Source organism: Erythrolamprus reginae, chromosome 13 (assembly GCF_031021105.1).
Source record: "Erythrolamprus reginae isolate rEryReg1 chromosome 13, rEryReg1.hap1, whole genome shotgun sequence".
In the NCBI taxonomy this organism is placed as follows: Eukaryota; Metazoa; Chordata; class Lepidosauria; order Squamata; family Dipsadidae; genus Erythrolamprus; species Erythrolamprus reginae.
The window spans coordinates 11,991,368-12,013,328 of NC_091962.1; the positions used below are offsets into that span (position 1 = coordinate 11,991,368).

At 44.9% G+C, this 21,961-nt stretch overlaps 1 protein-coding gene across 1 annotated transcript; it reads right to left on the reverse strand.

The window, feature by feature from the left end:
- Positions 1 to 1,412: 1,412 nt before the first annotated feature.
- On the reverse strand, positions 1,413 to 17,376 carry DCST2 (DC-STAMP domain containing 2). Its single transcript, XM_070766792.1, has 13 exons — positions 17,281 to 17,376; positions 15,641 to 15,835; positions 14,293 to 14,358; positions 13,333 to 13,546; positions 12,845 to 13,002; positions 12,050 to 12,214; positions 10,792 to 10,959; positions 8,840 to 8,940; positions 5,840 to 5,970; positions 5,341 to 5,468; positions 5,112 to 5,205; positions 3,367 to 3,660; positions 1,413 to 1,666 (listed from the first exon to the last, which is right to left on the reverse strand). Exons 1-13 carry the CDS (start codon positions 17,300 to 17,302, stop codon positions 1,555 to 1,557), a joined length of 1,848 nt encoding a protein of 615 aa, XP_070622893.1. The 5' UTR covers positions 17,303 to 17,376; the 3' UTR covers positions 1,413 to 1,554.
- Positions 17,377 to 21,961: the final 4,585 nt, after the last annotated feature.

Genomic DNA, 21,961 nt, shown 5'->3' on the forward strand with positions numbered 1-21,961 from the left:
GTCACCACACTTCAAAAGAGACATTGAAACTCTGGAGAAGGCGCAGAAAAGAGCAACCAAAATGATTAGGGGACTTGAAACCAAGACTTACGGAGAGAGATTGCGGGAACTGGGCATGGATAGCCTTGAGAAAAGGAGGGCCAGAGGGGACATGATAGCTGTATACAGGTATATGAGGGGTTGCCACAGAGAGGAGGGGGTCACTCTATTCTCCAGAGCACCAGAGGGCCGAACGAGGAACAACGGCTGGAAGCTGACCAAGGAGAGATTCAACCTAGAAGTAAGGAAGAACTTCCTGACGGTCAGAGCAATCAACCAGTGGAACAACCTGCCTGCGGAGGTTGTGAACTCCCCAACTCTGGACACTTTCAAGAGGAGATTGGAGTGCCACTTGGCTGGGGTGGTCTAGGATTCCTGCTCAGGCAGGGGGTTGGACTTGGTCCCTGCATGGTCCCTTTCAACTCCAACAATAAATAAAACAAATATCTAGGCCAGGAGAAGAGTCGGAGCCTGGGATTCCCTCAGTAGAGCCTCCAGAGTTAGGAGTAGACTATCCTCAAATGCCAAGTGCTTGGCAACAAATCTTTTCAACTTGTAATAAGTGACCAACCTGAATCCATCTCGGGCATCCTTTCTGAGCAACCATAGCCCTGCAGTTAGAGAGGATTTCCTGGGTGCCTGGAAGATGGGGAAATAGATTTTTTTAGGGGGGGGGAGGGGGCTAGCCTGGAGATTTTTTGGGAGCCATGTGAGATTCGAACTCAGAATGAAGAAAACAGAGGATGGAAAAAGGGGGGAGAAATAATTGCAGATTTGCAATTAGCGGAATGTCTATCCTTAACCTTATTTAACCCTTTAATATATTTAAATGTTTCGATCATGTCCCCCCTTTTCCTTCTGTCCTCCAGACTCTACAGATGGAGTTCATGAAGTCTTTCCTGATACGTTTTATGCTTAAGACCTTCCACCATTCTTGTAGCCCCTCTTTGGACCCCTTCAATTTTCTCAATATCTTTTTGTAGGTGAGGCCTCCAGAACTGGACACAGTATTATTCCAAGTGGGGTCTCACCAGCGCTCTATACAGCGGGCCCACAATCTCCCCCTTCCTGCTTGTGATACCTCTAGCTATGCAGCCAAGCATTCTACCATTCTAAATAATAATGAATAAATAAAGCCGCCCCTGAAAGTAAAGTTTACTAAAAGTAAAACGAGTTTCGGGCTCGTCAGTACCAAGAATGGGAGACCACCAAGAAATCATGCTGCAAAACACATTGGAAAGCTTTTTTTCCCCCGTCCCCGCAATGGTGTTTGCGTTTTTGCCAAAAATCTGAATGCTAAAAAGATCCTTTAAAATCCCCAAGGACACCAAGATTTTGGGGCATAGCGAGAATAATTCCATATTTCGCCTGGGTTGAATCACTCTGTTTAATGTCAGGTCGATTATCTTCTCTACGTAGACAAGAAGATCCGACTACGGAGGAAAAAACCCGGAGACAGGCGGCATACAAATCTAATAAATTATTGTTATTAAATTATTATTATTATTATTATTATTATTTTCTCTTTCCCATTTTATCCGAGGGAAGTTTTTGGTCAGTTTTGACCTCTTCCAATTCCTCGCCGCTGCTTCCCTGGGCCTCGTCTTGGTAATTGAAGTCAAGATGGCTAAAAAGGAGAAAAGGAAACGCCCGCGCGTCTTCATTTTATATTTTATTTTAATTTTTTAAAAAAAATTTTATTGCTGGGAGGTTGCATTTTTGGCCCGATGGTCCCTGACTTATAAAAAAGAGTTTTAAAGCTAGCCAATATTTTGGTCTTTTTCTTCACTCAAGGGAGGGGGAAATACGTTTTAAGAATATTTTTTTTAAAAAAATTAAAAAATATTTTTTTCTAAATATATTTTCCGAATCTACCTTCTGGCCCTAGGCCAGAAAGTTTGAAACCCCTAGTCATTCGTAATTCTTTGTCTATGTTCCAATTCAGGGAACATAAACTTTGTGTTTGTGGACTTCAACTCCCAGAATTCCCTAGACAGCATCACTTTAAAACTTATGGATTTCAATTCCCAGAATTCCCTAGACAGCATCACTTTAAAACTTATGGATTTCAATTCCCAGAATTCCCTAGACAGCATCGCTTTAAGACTTATGGACTTCAACTCCCAGAATTCCCCAGCCAGCATCGCTTTAAGATACATGGACTATAATTCCCAGAATTCCCCAGCCAGCATCGCTTTAAGATACATGGACTATAATTCCCAGAATTCCCTAGACAGCATCGCTTTAAGACTATGGACTTCAACTCCCAGAATTCCTCAACCAGCATCGCTTTAAGATACATGGACTATAATTCCCAGAATTCCCTAGACAGCATCGCTTTAAGACTTATGGACTTCAACTCCCAGAATTCCCCAACCAGCATCGCTTTAAGATACATGGACTATAATTCCCAGAATTCCCTAGACAGCATCGCTTTAAGATACATGGACTATAATTCCCAGAATTCCCTAGACAGCATCGCTTTAAGATACATGGACTATAATTCCCAGAATTCCCTAGACAGCATCTCTTTAAGACTATGGACTTCAACTCCCAGAATTCCCCAACCAGCATTGCTTTAAGATACATGGACTATAATTCCCAGAATTCCCTAGACAGCATCGCTTTAAGATACATGGACTATAATTCCCAGAATTCCCTAGACAGCATCGCTTTAAGATACATGGACTATAATTCCCAGAATTCCCTAGACAGCATCGCTTTAAGACTTATAGACTTCAACTCCCAGAATTCCCCAACCAGCATCGCTTTAAGATACATGGACTATAATTCCCAGAATTCCCTAGACAGCATCGCTTTAAGATACATGGACTTCAACTCCCAGAATTCCCCAACCAGCATCGCTTTAAGACTTAATTTTTTCAGCCAACATCGCTTTAAGACCTAAGGACTTCAAATCCCAGAATTCCCTCAGCCAGCATGGCTGAGGAATTCTGGGAGTTGAAGTCCACCAATCTTAAACTTGCTACGTTTGGAGACCCCACTGTTCCAATTGGCCAGCCCAACCCATTTGGGAGGGCTTCTTTCCGAGCTGAAGCCACCGTTCAACCGATGACCTATGATTAAACCCTGACTCAGCCATGATTAAACCCTGATCCGGCCACAATTAAACCCCGATCCCACCCACCGTGTGTCGCAACCCAAGGCGGAAACCCCGGTGACGTATCTGGGCTGCAACACCTTCACTCCCCCCAGCAAAGAGAGATGCAAATTCCGTCACCCTTCCACCCCTGCAGTGCGGGACGCTCTATTGTGGGAACGGCCGATGGGAGGCAGAAGGGGGGAGGGAGAGAATTCGCTCCTCACCTTGTGTCCGTACTCAACGTACTGCTCTCGCCGTCGGAACTGGAGGACGGCTCTTCCTCGCTTCCATCACCTTCTTCTTTCTCCTCCTCCTCCTCTTCCTCCTCGTTCAGTTGTGCCAGGATCTTCCTCGCCAGCTGGGCCGGCAATGCGCGGCACCCGCCTTCTCCCTTCACGGCCCGCAGGACCCGCCCCTTCAGCAACTGCCGCTGCTTCTGCCGCTTCTCCCCCGGGACTCCGCGCAGCGCCTGGACCGCGTTCGTCCAGAGGACCAGGGTCTCTTCGTCGCTCGAATCGCTGCATGTGGGATTTTTTAAAAAAAAGAAAGTGGGGTCAGGACACTTCTTTTACTTAGGAGGGTCCCTGGTGCGAGGGGTTCCCCGGGGCTCTCTTACGCTGGGGGGGGGTGGGGGGAGTTCTGGCAGACGTTTCGTGACCCAGCTAAGGAGCATCATCAGGGATAGGAGGGAGTGGGGTTTGCTGGGAGGAGGAGGAGGAAGAAAGAAGGAAGGAAGAGGAAGAAGAAGAGAGGAGGAGGAGGAAGAAGAAGAAGAAGAAGAAAAAGAAGGAAAGAAGAGGAAGAAGGAGGAGGTGGAAGAAGAAGGAGGAGGTGGAAGAAGAAGAAAAAGGAAGAAGGAAAGAAGAGGAAGGAGGAGGAGGAGGAGGAAGAAGAAGAAGAAGGGAGGAGGAAGAGGAAGAAGGAAGAAGGAAGAAGAAGGGAGGAGGAGGAAGAGGAAGAGAAGGTGAAGAAAAAGAAGAAGAAGAGGGGGAGGAAGAGGAAGAAAGAAGGAAGAAGGAAGGAAGAGGAAGAAGAAGAGACGAGGAGGAAGAAGAAGAAGAAGAAGAAGAAGAAGGAAAGAAGAGGAAGAAGGAGGAGGTGGAAGAAGAAGGAGGAGGTGGAAGAAGAAGAAGAAAAAGGAAGAAGGAAAGAAGAGGAAGGAGGAGGAGGTGGAAGAAGAAGAAGAAAAAGGAAGAAGGAAAGAAGAGGAAGGAGGAGGAGGAGGAGGAGGAAGAAGAAGAAGGGAGGAGGAAGAGGAAGAACGAAGAAGGAAGAAGGGAGGAGGAAGAAGAGGAAGAGAAGGTGAAGAAAAAGAAGAAGAAGAGGGGGAGGAAGAGGAAGAAAGAAGGAAGGAAGAAGGAGAAGGAGGAGGAGGAAGAAGAAAAGGAAGAAAAATAAGGAGAAGAAGAAGGAGGAGGAGAAGAAGAAGGGAGGAGGAAGAAGAGGAAGAGAAGGTGAAGAAAAAGAAGAAGAAGAGGGGGAGGAAGAGGAAGGAAGAAGGAAGGAAGAAGGAAGGAGGAGGAGGAGGAGGAAGAAGAAAAGGAAGAAAAATAAGGAGAAGAAGGAGGAGGAGGAGGAGGAGAAGAAGAAAAAGGGAGGAGGAAGAAGAAGGGGAAGAGAAAGTGAAGAAAAAGAAGAAGAGGAGGGGGAGGAAGAGGAAGAAAGAAGGAAGAAGAAGAAGAAGGAGGAGGAAGAAGAGGAAAAGAAGGTGAAGAAAAAGAAGAGGAGGGGAGGGAGAAGAGGGGAAGAAGAAGAGGAGGAGGGGGAAGAGGAGGAGGAGGAGAGGAAGAGGAGGAAGAAGAAGAGGAGGTAGTGGAGGAGAGGAGAAGGAGAAGAAATAATAATTTGCAGAAATTTCATGACCGAACTGGGGGAGTGTCATCAGTGCTAGAAGGGGGTGGAGGTTTCCGAAGAAGCAAAGAGAACAATTCACTTAACAACATCCATAACATGAACCGCAGGCACTTACATCTCCTCATCTATGTCCCCCTGGTACATGAGTGGGGCCATGCAGATGGAACATGTGTTGTCGAGAATCCTGTAGCACGCAGGGCAGTAGATCCCTGCCAAGGATTAAAAATAGATACATATATCTGGTGCAGAGCTGAAGGGATTGGATACTGTAGCCTAGAGGATAATTCTCTCCCTTCTAGTCCTCCACCCTACCACAATCCTCCCCTCTTTGCTCATTTCCAAACCTCGGCACGCCGGGGTGATGCATGTCACGAACTCCTCACTCTCCGCACCCCTCTGGATCTTGCCGCAACCCATGCAGAAGGATTCGTGGATCCCCAGCATCTTCACCAACCAGCGACACAGGCGGAACCTGTGGCGGGAGACGAAAGAACGCACGGCGCCGGTGAGAAAGCGCACGAAAGGACGGCACACGAGGAAGAAAGAGCGCGACGGGATTCTCACGCATTCGCCACAATTTTAATTTAATTTAATTTAATTTAATTTAAATTAATCTAATTTTTTAATTTAATTTAATTTAAATTAATCTAATTTTTTAATTTATTAAATTTATTAAATTTATAAGCCACTCAACTCGACTCTAATAAAAATGATATAATATGACAATATAAAACGGTTAAAACTCCAGAAATAAAAAATTATTCATCCACCCATCAAATTCGTTCATCCATTCGTTTTAAAGAACCGCGTGTGTCCATATTAACCGCCCTGCAAATGTCTTACTTGGACGCAAAGATGAGTAAAATATTTTGGTGTCCTTCGTCCGCCGAGTTTTGCCGTACGGCCTTAAGCACAGCGCTTATGAGTTTGGTCCTGCGGGTCAAAATCGTATTGTAGAGGTAGCAAATCCGTTCCTAAATTGGAAGGGGAAATTTTTTTTTGTTTTCTTTAAAATTGAGAGATTGCTGCCTGCCAACATGTTAACACGATGCAGATCTCGGTCGAACCAGCTTGCAGCTTAGCTCCAAGAGACACCGGCGACATTAGTTGATATTTTTCTACCTACCTAGGTACCTATGTACCTACCTACCTATCTTCATATCTACCTTCCCACCTACCTACCTATCTACCTACCCATATCTACCTATCTACATACCTATCTACCTACCTACCTAACCACCCATCCTCTTACCTACCCACCTACCTACCCACCCACCTACCTATCAACCTACCTACCTACCTACCTTCATATCTATCTACCTACCTACCTATTTATCTATCTTCATATCTATCTCTCTATCTTCATATCTATCTACCTACCTTCCTACCTACCTACCTATCTTCATATCTATCTACCTACCTACCTATTTATCTATCTTCATATCTATCTCTCTATCTTCATATCTATCTACCTACCTTCCTACCTACCTACCTATCTTCATATCTACCTACCTACCTTCCTACCTACCTACCTATCTTCATATCTACCTACCTACCTATTTATCTATCTTCATATCTATCTCTCTATCTTCATATCTATCTATCTACCTACCTACCAAACTACCTACCTACCTACCTACCTTCATATCTATCTCTCTATCTTCATATCTATCTACCTACCTTCTTACCTACTTACCTACCTATCCTATCTTCATATCTACATACCTACCTACCTATTTATCTATCTTCATATCTATCTCTCTATCTTCATATCTATCTACCTACCTTCCTACCTACCTACCTATCTTCATATCTACCTACCTACCTATTTATCTATCTTCATATCTATCTCTCTATCTTCATATCTACCTACCTACCTACCTATTTATCTATCTTCATATCTACCTACCTACCTATTTATCTATCTTCATATCTATCTCTCTATCTTCATATCTATCTACCTACCTTCCTACCTACCTACCTATCTTCATATCTACCTACCTACCTATTTATCTATCTTCATATCTATCTCTCTATCTTCATATCTATCTACCTACCTTCCTACCTACCTACCTATCTTCATATCTACCTACCTACCTACCTATTTATCTATCTATCTTCATATCTATCTCTCTATCTTCATATCTATCTACCTACCTTCCTACCTACCTACCTACCTATCTTATCTTCATATCTACATACCTACCTACCTATTTATCTATCTTCATATCTATCTCTCTATCTTCATATCTATCTACCTACCTTCCTACCTACCTACCTATCTTCATATCTACCTACCTATTTATCTATCTATCTTCATATCTATCTCTCTATCTTCATATCTACCTACCTACCTATTTATCTATCTATCTTCATATCTATCTCTCTATCTTCTTATCTATCTATCTACCTACCTACCAAACTACCTACCTACCTATCTTCATATCTATCTCTCTATCTTCATATCTATCTCTCTATCTTCATATCTATCTCTCTATCTTCATATCTATCTACCTACCTTCTTACCTACTTACCTACCTACCTATCTTCATATCTACCTACCTATCTATCTACCTATCTATCTTCATTTCTACCTACCTACCTATCTATCTTCATATCTACCTACCTATCTATCTATCTTCATTTCTACCTACCTACCTATCTATCTTCATATCTACCTACCTATCTATCTACCTATCTTCATATCTACCTACCTATCTATCTATCTTCATATCTACCTACCTATCTATCTATCTACCTATCTATCTTCATATCTACCTACCTATCTATCTATCTTCATATCTACCTACCTATCTATCTACCTATCTTCATATCTACCTACCTATCTATCTATCTTCATATCTACCTACCTATCTATCTATCTACCTATCTATCTTCATATCTACCTACCTACCTATCTATCTTCATATCTACCTATCTACCTATCTATCTACCTATCTATCTTCATATCTACCTACCTATCTATCTACCTATCTATCTTCATATCTACCTACCTACCTATCTATCTTCATATCTACCTACCTATCTATCTACCTATCTTCATATCTACCTACCTATCTATCTACCTATCTATCTTCATATCTACCTACCTATCTATCTACCTATCTATCTTCATATCTACCTACCTACCTATCTATCTTCATATCTACCTACCTATCTATCTACCTATCTTCATATCTACCTACCTATCTATCTATCTTCATATCTACCTACCTATCTATCTATCTACCTATCTATCTTCATATCTACCTACCTACCTATCTATCTTCATATCTACCTACCTATCTATCTACCTATCTTCATATCTACCTACCTATCTATCTATCTTCATATCTACCTACCTATCTATCTATCTACCTATCTATCTTCATATCTACCTACCTATCTATCTATCTTCATATCTACCTATCTACCTATCTATCTATCTACCTATCTATCTTCATATCTACCTACCTATCTATCTATCTTCATATCTACCTACCTATCTATCTATCTTCATATCTACCTACCTATCTATCTATCTTCATATCTACCTACCTATCTATCTACCTATCTATCTTCATATCTACCTACCTACCTATCTATCTTCATATCTACCTACCTATCTATCTACCATGTCACCTGGTCCCATGGCCAGCAAGCCACACCCACAAAATAAGCCACGCCCCACAGTGTGGTAGTAACAAATTTCGTACCCTTTCACTGACTTAGGCACACTCACGACGGCTGCGTTCTAACCCCACGTAGAGCTTAGCTTAAACACACACACACACCCTTTCCTGGTTGCGAGGGAGGCCAGAAACATGGGGGGGGGGAACTCACCCGTTCCCGAGAGGGATAATACCACGCACAGAGAACTCGGCGCATCCGTTGGATGTAGGTGCCGAAGATGGCGCTGAACAAGCAGATCCCGTACATGAGACCTGGGGAAGAAAGCGTGAAAAAAGACGGGTGGGTAAGTCTTCTACGCCTCGGATGTCTGTGGGGGGTTGGAATAGATGACCTCTAGGGGTCCTTTCCGCCATGACAATGCTGTGATTGTCAATACGGCTGGCGTTGGCACCGAGTCAGAAGCAAGAGGCGTTAGTTATTTTGGGGGAAGATGAGATATGAAAATTGAATCAAAGATGGTTAGCCAGATGGCAAGATTGGTGATATGAATGATAGAAATTTTTTGATATATGTTTTACTTTAAGCATGTTTTTAATGTTTGTACTTATGTATTGTCTTTTATTCCATGTTGGAGAAAGATAAAATTTCTATTTGAAAAAGAAGAGGCGGTAGGAAGTTTGGCTAAACGTTGGGAAAAATATCTAACGTTTCGGTTGCCTGGCCGCCGCGTCTTATAATAGTCTCACTGCTCCCGTTAAAGTACGTTGCTGGAGTGCTTGAAAAATGGACCGTTTGTCATTTAAAGTACTTTATTATGGCTCTCTAAAGGTTTTCCTTTCCTTCCTTGAACTCAAACGCCGTGACCGAATTAAGACTCTTCGGCTTTTTGATCACCTGCCTCAGGCAGGTAAGAAATATTTGCATTCGGTCTCTTTGTGCTCTCGGCTTCCAAAGCCTCTCGCTTTTAAATCCACCCGTGGGTCCTCGAGTTACGACCTCGCGAGGGAGCCCAGATGCCGGGCGAGAGACGCCAACTCGGCGGGGTTCGCCCCTCCCTTGCCGCCGTTGTTTAGCGAATGGATGCAGTGGTTATGTCAGCGTCCTATGGTTGTAAAATGAATTGGGCTTCTTCCCCCGTTGACTTTGCCCATCGGACAGTCGCTAAAGGGGACGGAGTGACTCCGGGATGCTACACTCCGTCGTAAAGATGAATCGGTTGTGAAGCCTCTAAGTTTTGGTGACCGAGGGGGATGCCGCAACTGGTCGTTAAGCGGGGAAAACGGAGAAAGGCATGGTCAGCGTCTCGGCGGTGCGGTATTCCTTTCGCTTTTGCGGGGAAATGTCGATTCCCCGCTGTTTGGGGGTGCCGATTCAGTTTGAATCGGACCAGAACCTCCCTGGAAGGGAGGGGGAGAAGGGGACTTGGTTTGGTCCAATTTTGGGGGCGGCATACCCCACGGTGACCGGACCTGGCTCCTCCACCAAGAGTGGTGTGAAGGCGGTTAGCCGCCATTAGCCGAAGAGACTAATGCTGGAAAGTGTTGTTTGAAGAATTGGAAGTCATTCGAAAAAGAAAAGACAACGTAAGTTTTTGTTTCGGTGGTTGTGGCGAAGGAGAATTGACTGTTACGTTGAGCACTGAACAATTCTTCTGATTTTTTTGTTGATGGATTATTATTATTATTATTTATTATTATTATTTATTAGATTTGTATGCCGCCCCTCTCCGTAGACTCGGAAAAGAGTTTGAGAAATTGGGGAGAATGGTTAAATGGGTATTACAATTTCTAATTTCATATTGAATGCAAGTAAAAGCTAATGACAAAAAGTGGGGGAAATGGTCGTAAGTCCCTTTTTAATTCCGTGCCGTCGTAACTTTAAGCAATCGCTCAATGAACGGTCGTACGTCGAGGACTAGCTGTCCTCTGAAAAGTCCCTCAATTATTTTAAAGCCCTTCTTTCTAATCCCATTTACTGTTTTTTTATTTCTTTATTTATTTTTTAAAATTCTCCTGCCAACTCATTTTTTGGGGGAGGGAGAATGGACACGCAGGCAGAGTATCCGGTCAGTTTCACAGGGAAGGGAAAAAAATTGGTGAAACTGGCAGGGGTCTCTCCCTTGGCGAGCGGGAGCCAGAAGCAATGTCTGAAGGTCCAATTACCGATCACGAGGTAGCCGTTGTAGTCGGGCTCCGATGGACGCAGGCGGCATTTTGGGGACACCACGCTGATATTCCCCTCCTGAAGCACGTCGAAGGCCGAGACCAAGTCGCGGTAGAGTTCGCTGGTGTATCCGGAGCCGTTCACGCTGATCGTGGTGACCACTGGAGCTGCAGAGAACGAAAAGGAGGAGGAGGTGGACGCCCTGAGTCTTTCTAGGCTGACCTCTCTTTCGCTGTTTTGGGGATCATAGAGCATGGGGAGTTGTGAAATTTTTTTTCACTCCTTTCGCTTTCGTTTCCCCTTTCCTTTCTTTTCCTTTCCTTCTTTCCTTCCCTTCCTTTTGCCTTTCGTCTTCCCCCACCATCCTTCCGCTCTTAGTTTCACCTCTCCTTTCCTTCCCCCCCATTTTCCTTTTCCTTTCCTTCCTTCCTTTTCTCTCTCCCCTTTTCTTCCTCCATTCTCCTTTCTTATTTTCCCTTTCTCTCCTCCTTTTTCCTTTCCTTTCCCTCCAATTCTGCTTTAGCTTTCACTTTCCTTTTTCCTTTTCCTTCCTTCCTTCCTCTAAATGCTATTGCTGTATTGCTTTTGCTATTCTGGAAATCCTTCCTTCCTTCTTTCTTTTCCTTCCTTCCTCCCCTCCTTCCTTCCTTATTTTCTTTCTTACTTTTCCTTTCACTCTCCTCCTTTTCTCTTTCCTTTCCCTTCCTCTTTATTTCTTTCTCCCTCCATCCCTCTCACTTTCACTTTCACTTCCCCTCCCCTCCTTCCTTCCTTCCTTCTTTTCCTTCCTTCCTCCCCTCCTTCCTTTCTTATTTTCTTTCTTACTTTTCCTTTCACTCTCCTCCTTTTCTCTTTCCTTTTCCTTCCTCTTTATTTCTTTCTCCCTCCATCCCTCTCACTTTCACTTTCACTTCCCCTCCCCTCCTTCCTTCCTTCCTTCTTTTCCTTCCTTCCTCCCCTCCTTCCTTCCTTCTTTTCTTTCTTACTTTTCCTTTCACTCTCCTCCTTTTCTCTTTCCTTTCCCTTCCTCTTTATTTCTTTCTCCCTCCATCCCTCTCACTTTCACTTCCACTTCCCCTCCCCTCCTTCCTTCCTCTTTCTTTTCCTTCCCCGCAACAAACCTATCAGGTAGGCTGAGCAGAGAGAGAAAGCCACCGGCCCAAGCTACAGAAGCGTGCACCCGCGCCCATGTAAACGCCCTGCCTTCCTCTCTCTCTCTCTCTCTCTCTCCTTCTCCCTCCAGTGCCTCCGCCTTACCTCTGGCGACGATCTCGCCCACCAGGTGGTAGCGCACCAAGTCGAAGAGCCAGTAGACCGAGAAGTCCGCCACGATGAGGAGAATGACCAGGATAAACTGGCGGCAGATGCGGGCCAGGGCCAGGGCGTAGGCGATCTGCTCTTTGCGCGGCAACACCAGGGAGGCTGCAGAACAGGGGGGGGGGGGAATCAAACTCATCAGGACTGTGATGCTTCCTCTTTGCGTTGGACAGACTAGGGCCAGAGGTAGGCCAAGTTGGTTCTTCTATGACATGTGGACTTCAACTCCCAGAATCCCTGAGCTAGTATGATTGGCTAAGGAATTCTGGGAGTTGAAGTCCACAAGTCACAGACGAGCCAATTTTGCCTACCCCTGGAGTAGGCCGAAGCCATGCTGGCCCAATCATTTCCTCTTCGCGTTGGATAGGCCAGGAGAGCCCCGCAGGCTGGATCCCAGCACATCGTGGGCCGACTCCGGCCCATGGGCCTTTGTATTTGATGCCCCTCTCCTAGACGGATCTGTGGGCTCACCAATACAGGAAGTCCTCAACTTAACGACAGTTGGTTTAGTGATGACGGCACCAAAAATAGTGAGTTATGATTGGGGGCGGGCTTCAAATATTTTCGCAAGGGGTTCTCCGCCCAGTTGGCAAGGAAGGTGGTAAAACGAGACACAATGGACTGGACCCCTGTCTTGCTTAGCCTCCTAAATTTGGACCTCCCATCGCGGTCAATGAGCCGAGGACTCCCCGTCGTTGGTGACACCCGTACCCGTCACGCCGCGCCACTACGTACTTGGCCGGATGTATTTGCCGCTTTCCTTCGGCGACAAGGGCAGCACGGACGGACGCTTGCTTTTCCTCCGAATGGCGTCCATTTCGAGGAAGGATTCGGTGATATAAATATTGTCGAAGCTGTCCTCGTGTAGGTAATGTTTTCGGTACAGGAGAGCCCTGGAGGAGTGAAGAATTCTCGAATTAAAAGCTCATCTGTCTGGAACCTACACTACATATCGGACATTCTCTGTTCTCTGGTAATATTGTACTGCTAACTAAAGCATACAAAACATTTGCTAGACCAATTCTCGAATACAGCTCATCTGTCTGGGTCCCACAATGCATATCGGACATTACAGTGGTATCTCTACCTACAAACTTTTCTAGATAAGAACCAGGTGACCGTAACCACTGCTCAGCTGTCTGGCCAGGCAGGACAGTATAGGAGAGGGGTTTCCTGCTTGAGCAGGGGGTTGGACTAGAAGACCTCCAGGATCCCCGGCTCACCCGAGGTACATGTAAAGCATGACCAGAGTGGACATGTAGCCGAAAAGTCCCACCGCTTCCCTGGCCGGTTGGAGACGCTCGGACACTTCCTCCATGATGTCGAAGGCCACTTCTGAGAGCTTCTTGCTGGCGTTGACGCTGACCTCGTACTGGTGGATGGTGGTGAGGTTGAATTCGAACTCGGCCCGCACGCGGTTCAGCATCGCCACGATGGCTTGGAGTGGGCAAGAGAGATAAAGAAAGAGAGAGAGAGAGAGAAAGAGAAAGAAAAAGAGAGAGAAATTGAGAGAGAAAAAAGAGAGAGAAAGAGAGAGAGAAAGAGAAAGAGAGAAAGAAAAAGAGAAAGAGAAAAAGAGAGAGAGAGAAAGAGAGAAAGACAGAAAGAGAAAGACAGAAAGAGAAAGAGAGAAAGAAAGGAAGAGAAAGAGAGGAAGAGAAAAAGAGAGAGAAAGAGAGAGAAAAAGAGAGAGAGAAAGAGAGAAAAAGAAAGAGAAAGAGAGAGAGAGAAAGAGAAAGAGAGAAAGAGAGAAAGAAAGAGAGAAATAGAAAGTGAGAGAGAAAGAGAAAGTGAGAGAGAAAGAGTGAGAGCAAAACAAAGAGAGAGAGAGAAAGACAGAGAGAAAGAGAGAGAGGAAGAGAAAGAGAGAAAGAAAGAGAAAGAGAGAGCGAGAGCGAGAAAGAGAAAGAAAGAGAAAGAGAAAGTTTGGAAAATATCAGGAATGGTTGATGGATCCTTTTTCTCCCCCCCCTTCCTTTCCAGGGCAACCTGCCTTCCCAGGTAGGAGCACCTGATGGGTGGGGACCGTAAGAAAGGTGGGTGGGGCCTAAAGGAGGCGGGGACATATAGAAAGGGGCGGAGCCAGCCGATCCTCTTTTGGAAATGTTTTGTCGGCTGGCCCGTTGCAAGAGGCGGGATATCGAGAGGGCAAGGGAGGGGCCCGGGCGCGGCTCGGAGCTTACGTTCTGCAACTCTGCGGCGCAGGAATGGCACGATGTAGTCAGGAATGATGCAGAAGACCAGGAGGACTGTGGGAGGAAGGAGAAAGAGCCGAGGAGGGCGCGGTTGGCATGGATAACATCATCAGTGCTGGAACGAGTGATGTTACCTAGTTTGGTAATGAGATGTCCCGCAAGAAAACCCGCCACGCTGAAGAGAGCAAACAAAGACCCCACAGTTGTTGTCCTCTTCCTCCCCTCCCCACTCCTTTCTAACATTGATTGTTACATTGACTAAACAATGCCATCTGGCGGGCCCCAAGGGAAGAGCCTTCTCTGTGGCGGCCCCAGCCCTCTGGAATCAACTCCCCCTGGAGATTAGAACTGCCCCCACCCTCCTTGCCTTTCGTAAGTTACTAAAGACCCAGTTATGTCGCCAGGCACGGGGGAAATGAGATACCCCCCCAGGCTTATACAGTTTATGCGTGGTATGATTGTGTTGTATGGTTCCAATGTTGATTTTAGAATGTTCCTTCCTTCCTTCCTTCCTTCCTTCCTTCCTTCCTTCCTCTCTCTTTCTCACACAAATTCCCTCCCTCCCTTCCTCCCTTCCTCCCTTCCTTCCAATGCAGAACAATACACAATGAAGGTTATAGAGGTTATACTCGAGTACAATAATATATTAGAGAAAGAATAGAAGTGAAAATTTAGGAATAGAATATATCAATTAGAGAATAGAAGGATATTATGAGAGTAGTATAAGAAGAATAGAATAGAAGAATAGTAGATGCGATATATGAGATATAGAAGAGACAATAGCACAGGGGACGGGAGGCATTAGAAATGTTAGAAATTAGAAACATAGAAACATAGAAGATTGACAGCAGAAAAAGACCTCCTGGTCCACCTAGTCTGCCCTTATACTATTTCCTGTATTTCATCTTAGGATGGATCTATGTTTATCCCAGGCATGTTTACATTCAGTCACTGTGGATTGACTGATCACGTCTGCTGGATGTTTGTTCCAAGCATCTACTACTCTTTCAGTAAAACAATATTTTCTCACTTTGCTGCTGATCTCTCCCCCAACTAACCTCAGATTGTCCCCCCTTGTTTTATTAAAGAGTATATTTTGGATGTTCCGTCACAGCAAATAGGGAAATTGTATCTCTTTGAGGCGAGGCCAGGCCAGGCACCCTAACCCTTGACGTGAGTGACATCAAGTGAGCCACCTTTAAGCCAGCCGCCTGACCTTTAAGCCGCCTCCCTCAGTCATATGATCGTCAAGCCACTCCCACCTAGTCACATGGCCATCAAGCCACACCCACAAAATAAGCCACTCCCACGGCGCGAATGGAGGAAGCGCGCTCACTGTTAGCCAATCCGCAGAGGTATTTGAAGAGGAGGACGACGTAGCAGAGGAAGGAAAGGAACGGAATGGCGCGTTCGCACCGGTCCTTGGCGCTGTCGAAGATGCGGGCGCACTTCTGGTAGGGCCTGCCCATCTCCTCGTTGCAGATGTCGCCCATGTGGAGGAGGAAGTACCAGACGTTCCGCATGCAGTGGGCTGCGAGACAAGAGAACGGGCAGTCCGCGAGATTACGACGGCCATCGAACCCCAAAGTTATGTTTGCTGAGCGAGTCTGCCCCGTTTTACGACTTTGCTTGCTGCAGTTTTAGAATAAGAATAAGAATGAATAAGAAGAATAAGAATAGAGTTTTAGGATCAGAGTTTTAGGATCAGGGTTTTAGGATCAGAGTTTTAGGATCAGAGTTTTAGGATCAGAGTTTTAGGATCAGGGTTTTAGGATCAGGGTTTAGGATCAGGGTTTTAGGATCAGGGTTTTAGGATCAGGGTTTTAGGATCAGAGTTTTAGGATCAGGGTTTTAGGATCAGGGTTTTAGGATCAGGGTTTTAGGATCAGGGTTTTAGGATCAGAGTTTTAGGATCAGGGTTTTAGGATCAGGGTTTTAGAATCAGAGTTTTAGGATCAGAGTTTTAGAATTAGAATAGAATGAATAAGAATTAGAATAAAATAGAATAATGATGATGATGATGATGATGAAGAAGAAGAAGAAGAGAATGAATAAGATTGAGTAAGAAGAATAACAATGGGAATGGGATGGAATGAATTATTGGAATTAGAATTGGAATAGAATGAATACGAATAAGAATTGGAATAAGAATCAGAATAGAATAAGAGTAAGAATAGAATAAAATAGACTAGAATAAAAATGGAACAGAACAGAACAGAATTCTTTATTGGCCAAAGAAGTGTGAATGGACACACATGAAAATTGTCTTCGGTGCATAGGTTCTCAGTGTACCGTGTTTCCCTGGAAATAATCCCTCCCCAAAAACATTTAAACACATGCGCAGCTGATCCCCACCATTTCCTCCAGTTAGGGTTAGGGAGACAGAGCTGGAAATCTTGCTCCATGCGCCCCAAAATACTATGACCTCCCAAAAAAATAAGGCCAAGCGCTTATTTCGGGGTTAAAAAAAATAAAAATAAGACAGGGTCTTATTTTGGGGAAAAGTCGGTACATAAAAAGACAGGAGCCATGCTCCCATGGGGGTTAAGTGTGAAAAATAGACATAACTCGCTTTTTTCCCCCCAGGGTCGCAACTTTGAACGTTCGCTAAATGAATTGTTGTTGTAAGTTGAGGACTCCCCCCCTCCCATCTCACAAAGATCCATGTCAGTCGAGTTTCGATCCTCAAAAGTCAAACAGCGCCACTGGTGGTCGCAACCGGTAATGCCCAGGGAAATAATGTTTTCATCTCAGCACTTTTTTTTCCCCCCCTGACAAAGTTAGGAATGTAACTTTGACATGGAGCAAAGTTTTCCCGTCAGGCATTATAGGGTATGAGCCACACTGGCTGAGGAAGATGGGGATTGTGGTCCCAAAGAAGCAAGGAAAGGAATCCGCAGCCTATTCAGAAAGGGGTTTTTTGGGGAAATCCCTTTTCTTATTTATTTTAACTTGCAAAATCTTCCCTCGACTCACCGACGTGCCGCACTGAATCCATGACAGACCGGAAAAGTTTGCGCACCCGGTCTCCAACCACTTTGGCCTTTCTGGCAATATCCTTGATTTTCTTTAGGGCATCTAGGCAGAAAGAGGGAGGTGGAACTCATTACCGGACTCCATAGTGTCATCCCCAAACCCCCAACATTTTACCCTTAGACTATCCACGGTTGACCTCTCCAGATTCCTAAGAGGTCAGTAAGGGGCGAGTACAAGTGCACGAGAGTGCCTTCCATCCCCTGTCCTATTGCTCTCCTATATCTCCTATACCTTTCTTCCATTCCTATATCTCTTCTTCTATCCTTTCATTGATATGTTCTATTACTTTATCTTCTTTTCTATTCTTTCTTAGATATATTTTACTATATCTCCTCTATAACCTTCATCATGCATTTTACTATGTGCATATACATATTTATTTATTTATTATTATTATTATTTTTATTAATTAGATTTGTATGCCGTCCCTCTCCGAAGACTCAGGGCGGCTAACAACAATATAAAAAGACAATGTAAACAAATTTAATATTAAAAATAATCTTAAAAACCCCAATTTAAAGAACCAATCATACATACAAACATACCATGTATAAATTCTATAAGCCTAGGGGGAAGGGAAAATTTCAATTCCCCCATGCCTGACGACAGAGGTGGGTTTTGAGGAGCTTGCGAAAGGCAAGGAAGGTGGGGGCAACTCTGATATCTGGGGGGAGCTGGTTCCAGAGGGCCGGGGCCGCCAGAGAGAAGGCTCTTCCCCTGGGTCCCACCAGACGACATTGTTTAGTCGACGGGACCCGGAGAAGGCCCACTCTGTGGGACCTAACCGGTTGCTGGGATTCGTGTGGCAGAAGGCGGTCCCGGAGATATTCTGGTCCGATGCCATGAAGGGCTTTATAGGTCATAACCAACACGAGTCTGCGGAGAGGGGCGGCATACAAATCTAAATAAACAAACTAAATAAACAAACAAACACTTTGAATTGTGACCGGAAACCGATTGGCAACCAATGCAGACTGCGGAGTGTTGGAGTAACATGGGCATATTTGGGAAAGCCCATGATTGCTCTCGCAGCTGCATTCTGCATGATCTGAAGTTTCTGAGCTCCTTTCAAGGGTAGCCCCATGTAGAGAGCGTTACAGTAGTCGAGCCTCGAGGTGATGAGGGCATGAGTGACTGTGAGCAGTGACTCCCAGTCCAAATAGGGCCACAACTGGTGCACCAGGCGAACCTGGGCAAACGCCCCCTTCGCCACAGCTGAAAGATGTTTCTCTAATGTGAGCTGTGGATCGAGGAGGACACCCAAGTTGCGGACCCTCTCTGAGGGGGTCAATAGTCCCCCCTTCCCAGGGTTATGGACGGACAGATGGAATTGTCCTTGGGAGGCAGGACCCACAGCCACTCCGTCTTATCCGGGTTGAGCTTGAGTCTGTTGACACCCATCCAGGCCCCAACAGCCTCCAGGCACCGGCACATATACCCACTAAAACTCTCATTGTGTATTGGACAAAATAAATCAATAAATAAAATAAATAAAAATAAAATAACAACAGTAGCTGAACTGCAGCTCACCATGCCCAGCCAAAAGCTCAACCCCAGAGCATTGCCAGGAAATTAAAATAGTTTTTTTTCTGCCCAGCTGAACCTCACATTTGCTGTTTCCTGCAATGAAATCCCCATAGCGCCTCACAATTCTAGAATGAAATGGAAGGGAATTCTATATTCTGTATTCCATTTTATGTTCTATACTCTATTCTTTAATTGTTCTATATACTCTACATTCTATTCTGCATTCTACATTTTACATTGTATATACTACATTTTATTCTACAAGCTATTCTGCATTCTACATTCTATATTCTGTTTTGGATTGTGTGTTCTATTCTGCATTCTAATATATATTCTATATTCTATTCTGCATTCTGCCTTCTCTATTCTCTGTTCTCTATTCTGTATCCTATATTCTACATTCTCGACTACTGTAACGCTCTCTACATGGGGCGACCTTTGAAAAGTGTTCGGAAACTTCAGATCGTGCAGAATGCAGCTGTGAGAGCAATCATGGGCTTTCCCAAATATGCCCATGTCACACCAACACTCCGCAGTCTGCATTGGTTGCCGATCAATTTCCGGTCACAATTCAAAGTGTTGGTTATGACCTATAAAGCCCTTCATGGCACCGGACCAGATTATCTCAGGGACCGCCTTCTGCCACACGAATCCCAGTGACCAGTTAGGTCTCACAGAGTTGGCCTTCTCCGGGTCCCGTCAACCAAACAATGTCGCTTGGCGGGACCCAGGGGAAGAGCCTTCTCTGTGGAGGCCCCGGCCCTCTGGAACCAACTCCCCCCAGAGATTAGAATTGCCCCCACCCTCCTTGCCTTTCGTAAGCTGCTTAAAACCCACCTCTGCCGCCAGACATGGGGGAACTGAGATACTCTTTCCCCCTAGGCCTTTAAAATTTTATGCATGGTATGTCTGTATGTATGATTGGTTTTTATATAATGGGTTTTTAACTGTTTTTAGTATTGGATTATTGTTATATACTGTTTTATTACTGTTGTTAGCCACCCCGAGTGTGCGGAGAGGGGCGGCATACAAATCCAATAGATAGATAGATAGATAGCTAGATAGCTAGATAGATAGATAGATAGATAGATAGATAGATAGATAGATAGATAGATAGATAGATAGATAGATAAATCCTATATTCTACATTCTGTATCCTATATTCTACATTCTGTTCTGCATGCTACATTCGTGTTGTGTTTAGCTCTGGCCCAGCTCCTGCCCCAAGGAACGTGGAGGTGGATGTGGGGGAAACATCCACATGCCGCAGGCCTGTTTTGCTCCCGATGGAATCTGCCGACGAAGCCTCCTCTGACCAAGGAAGTGTGAGTGACAGGGAAGAGGGGAGTTTGGCAGACAGCCCAGGAAGAGATCAATCATCTGCATCATCTTTGGATTCTGAACAAGAATGTATGACACATCCACGCATGCGTAGAGTGATGCATAGGAGACAACAACTGAAGGATTATTACAAGAGAAAATGAGGCCACCTGTGGTTGGGTGGGGTTGCTGTAATTAGTGCTACAGATAAAAGTGCAGCCTGGTGTTTTAGCCTCATGGCAGTTTATCTGATTCATTGTTTCGTCAAGATCGTGGTCTTTGTGCTGTTCAAGATTGTGTGTGTGGACTCTCTGGACTTTGAATTGGACTCAATTTCCCAGTTATTGGGTGAGCAATTGGACTGCATTTAACCTGTGCCTTGTGTGTACCAGAAAATCCCTTTGACATTTAAAAAGGGAGTTTTTTCTGCTTTTCTGATGATAAAGACTTTTGGGTTTTCCTTTTATCGTGTGGTGTGTGTCTTCCTGGACTAATTACCTTGTAACTACGGGTCTAATCTATATTCTACATTCTATTCTGCATTCCACATCCCGCATCCCGCATTCTGCGTTCTACCCGCCCAGCTCCGCAGGCTTACTCACTGATCAGAGGTTCCCGAGCCCGGTGCAGCATTTCCGCCGTCTGGTTCAGCGCCAGTTCAGCCCCACACGAGACGGTGTCGGCGCTCCGGTTGAAATTCCGGATGATGTTGGCAAAGGGTCCTTCCATAGCCATTCCGAACGCAAGGAGTATCAGAACCATCTTCCCTTCTTCTGCCGGGGGAGAGAAAGAAAGAAAAGAAAATAAATGAATGCAGGTGGTCCTCGACTTACGACCGGAGCCGAGCGCCCAAAGTTCCGCCGCTAAGCGAGACGGTTTCGATTTCGTCCTGTTTGCCGATCTTTCTTTTTCCCCGTGGTTGTTAAGCGGAACCGCTGCTTTGTTTAGCGACTCGCACGGATTGTTAAGCAAATCTGGTTTTCCCACGGGACTTGGCCCGACAGGAGGTCACAAAAGCAGATCAAGTGACCACACCCCTTGGATACGGCAAGCAACATAGCTGAAGGGATTGGATACTGTAGCCTAGAGGATAATTCTCTGCCTTACAAGGCAAAGGTTGCAGGTTCAAGTCCCAGTGGGTATGGCTAGATGATGAGGCCAAAATAAGGCCAAAATAGATCTATCCTAGTCTCCCTTAATTTTCAAATTCAGCAAAAAACAAAAAAACAACACATATAGATAGAATTGTGGGCTATCAATAAAATTAACTGCCTTGGAAATGGCCCTGGGTTGGGCCGAGAGGCAAATAAGGAGCTGTGATGTTCCTTCAATACACCAGGGTGATTCGACACAAATATATATAACCCTTCCCTGGTGCAGAGCTGAAGGGATTGGATACTGTAGCCTAGAGGATAATTCTCTGCCTTACAAGGCAAAGGTTGCAGGTTCAAGTCCCAGTGGGTATGGCTAGCTGATGAGGCCACAATAAGGCCGAAATAGATCTATCCTAGTCTCCCTTAATTTTCAAATTCAGCAAAAAACAAAAAACAACATATATATAAATTAATATATATAAATTAATTAATTTTTCTCCACCTTAAAATAAAACAGACATGAATAAAAACACATAATCAATGCCTAACTATTTATTTATTTATTTTATTAATTGGGTTTATATTTATATATCCTTTAAGGCAGGGGTCTCCAACCGCCGGTCCGCGGACCGGGACCGGGCCGTTGGGGGTTTTCAGCCGGTCCGCGGCGCCAGGGCCCC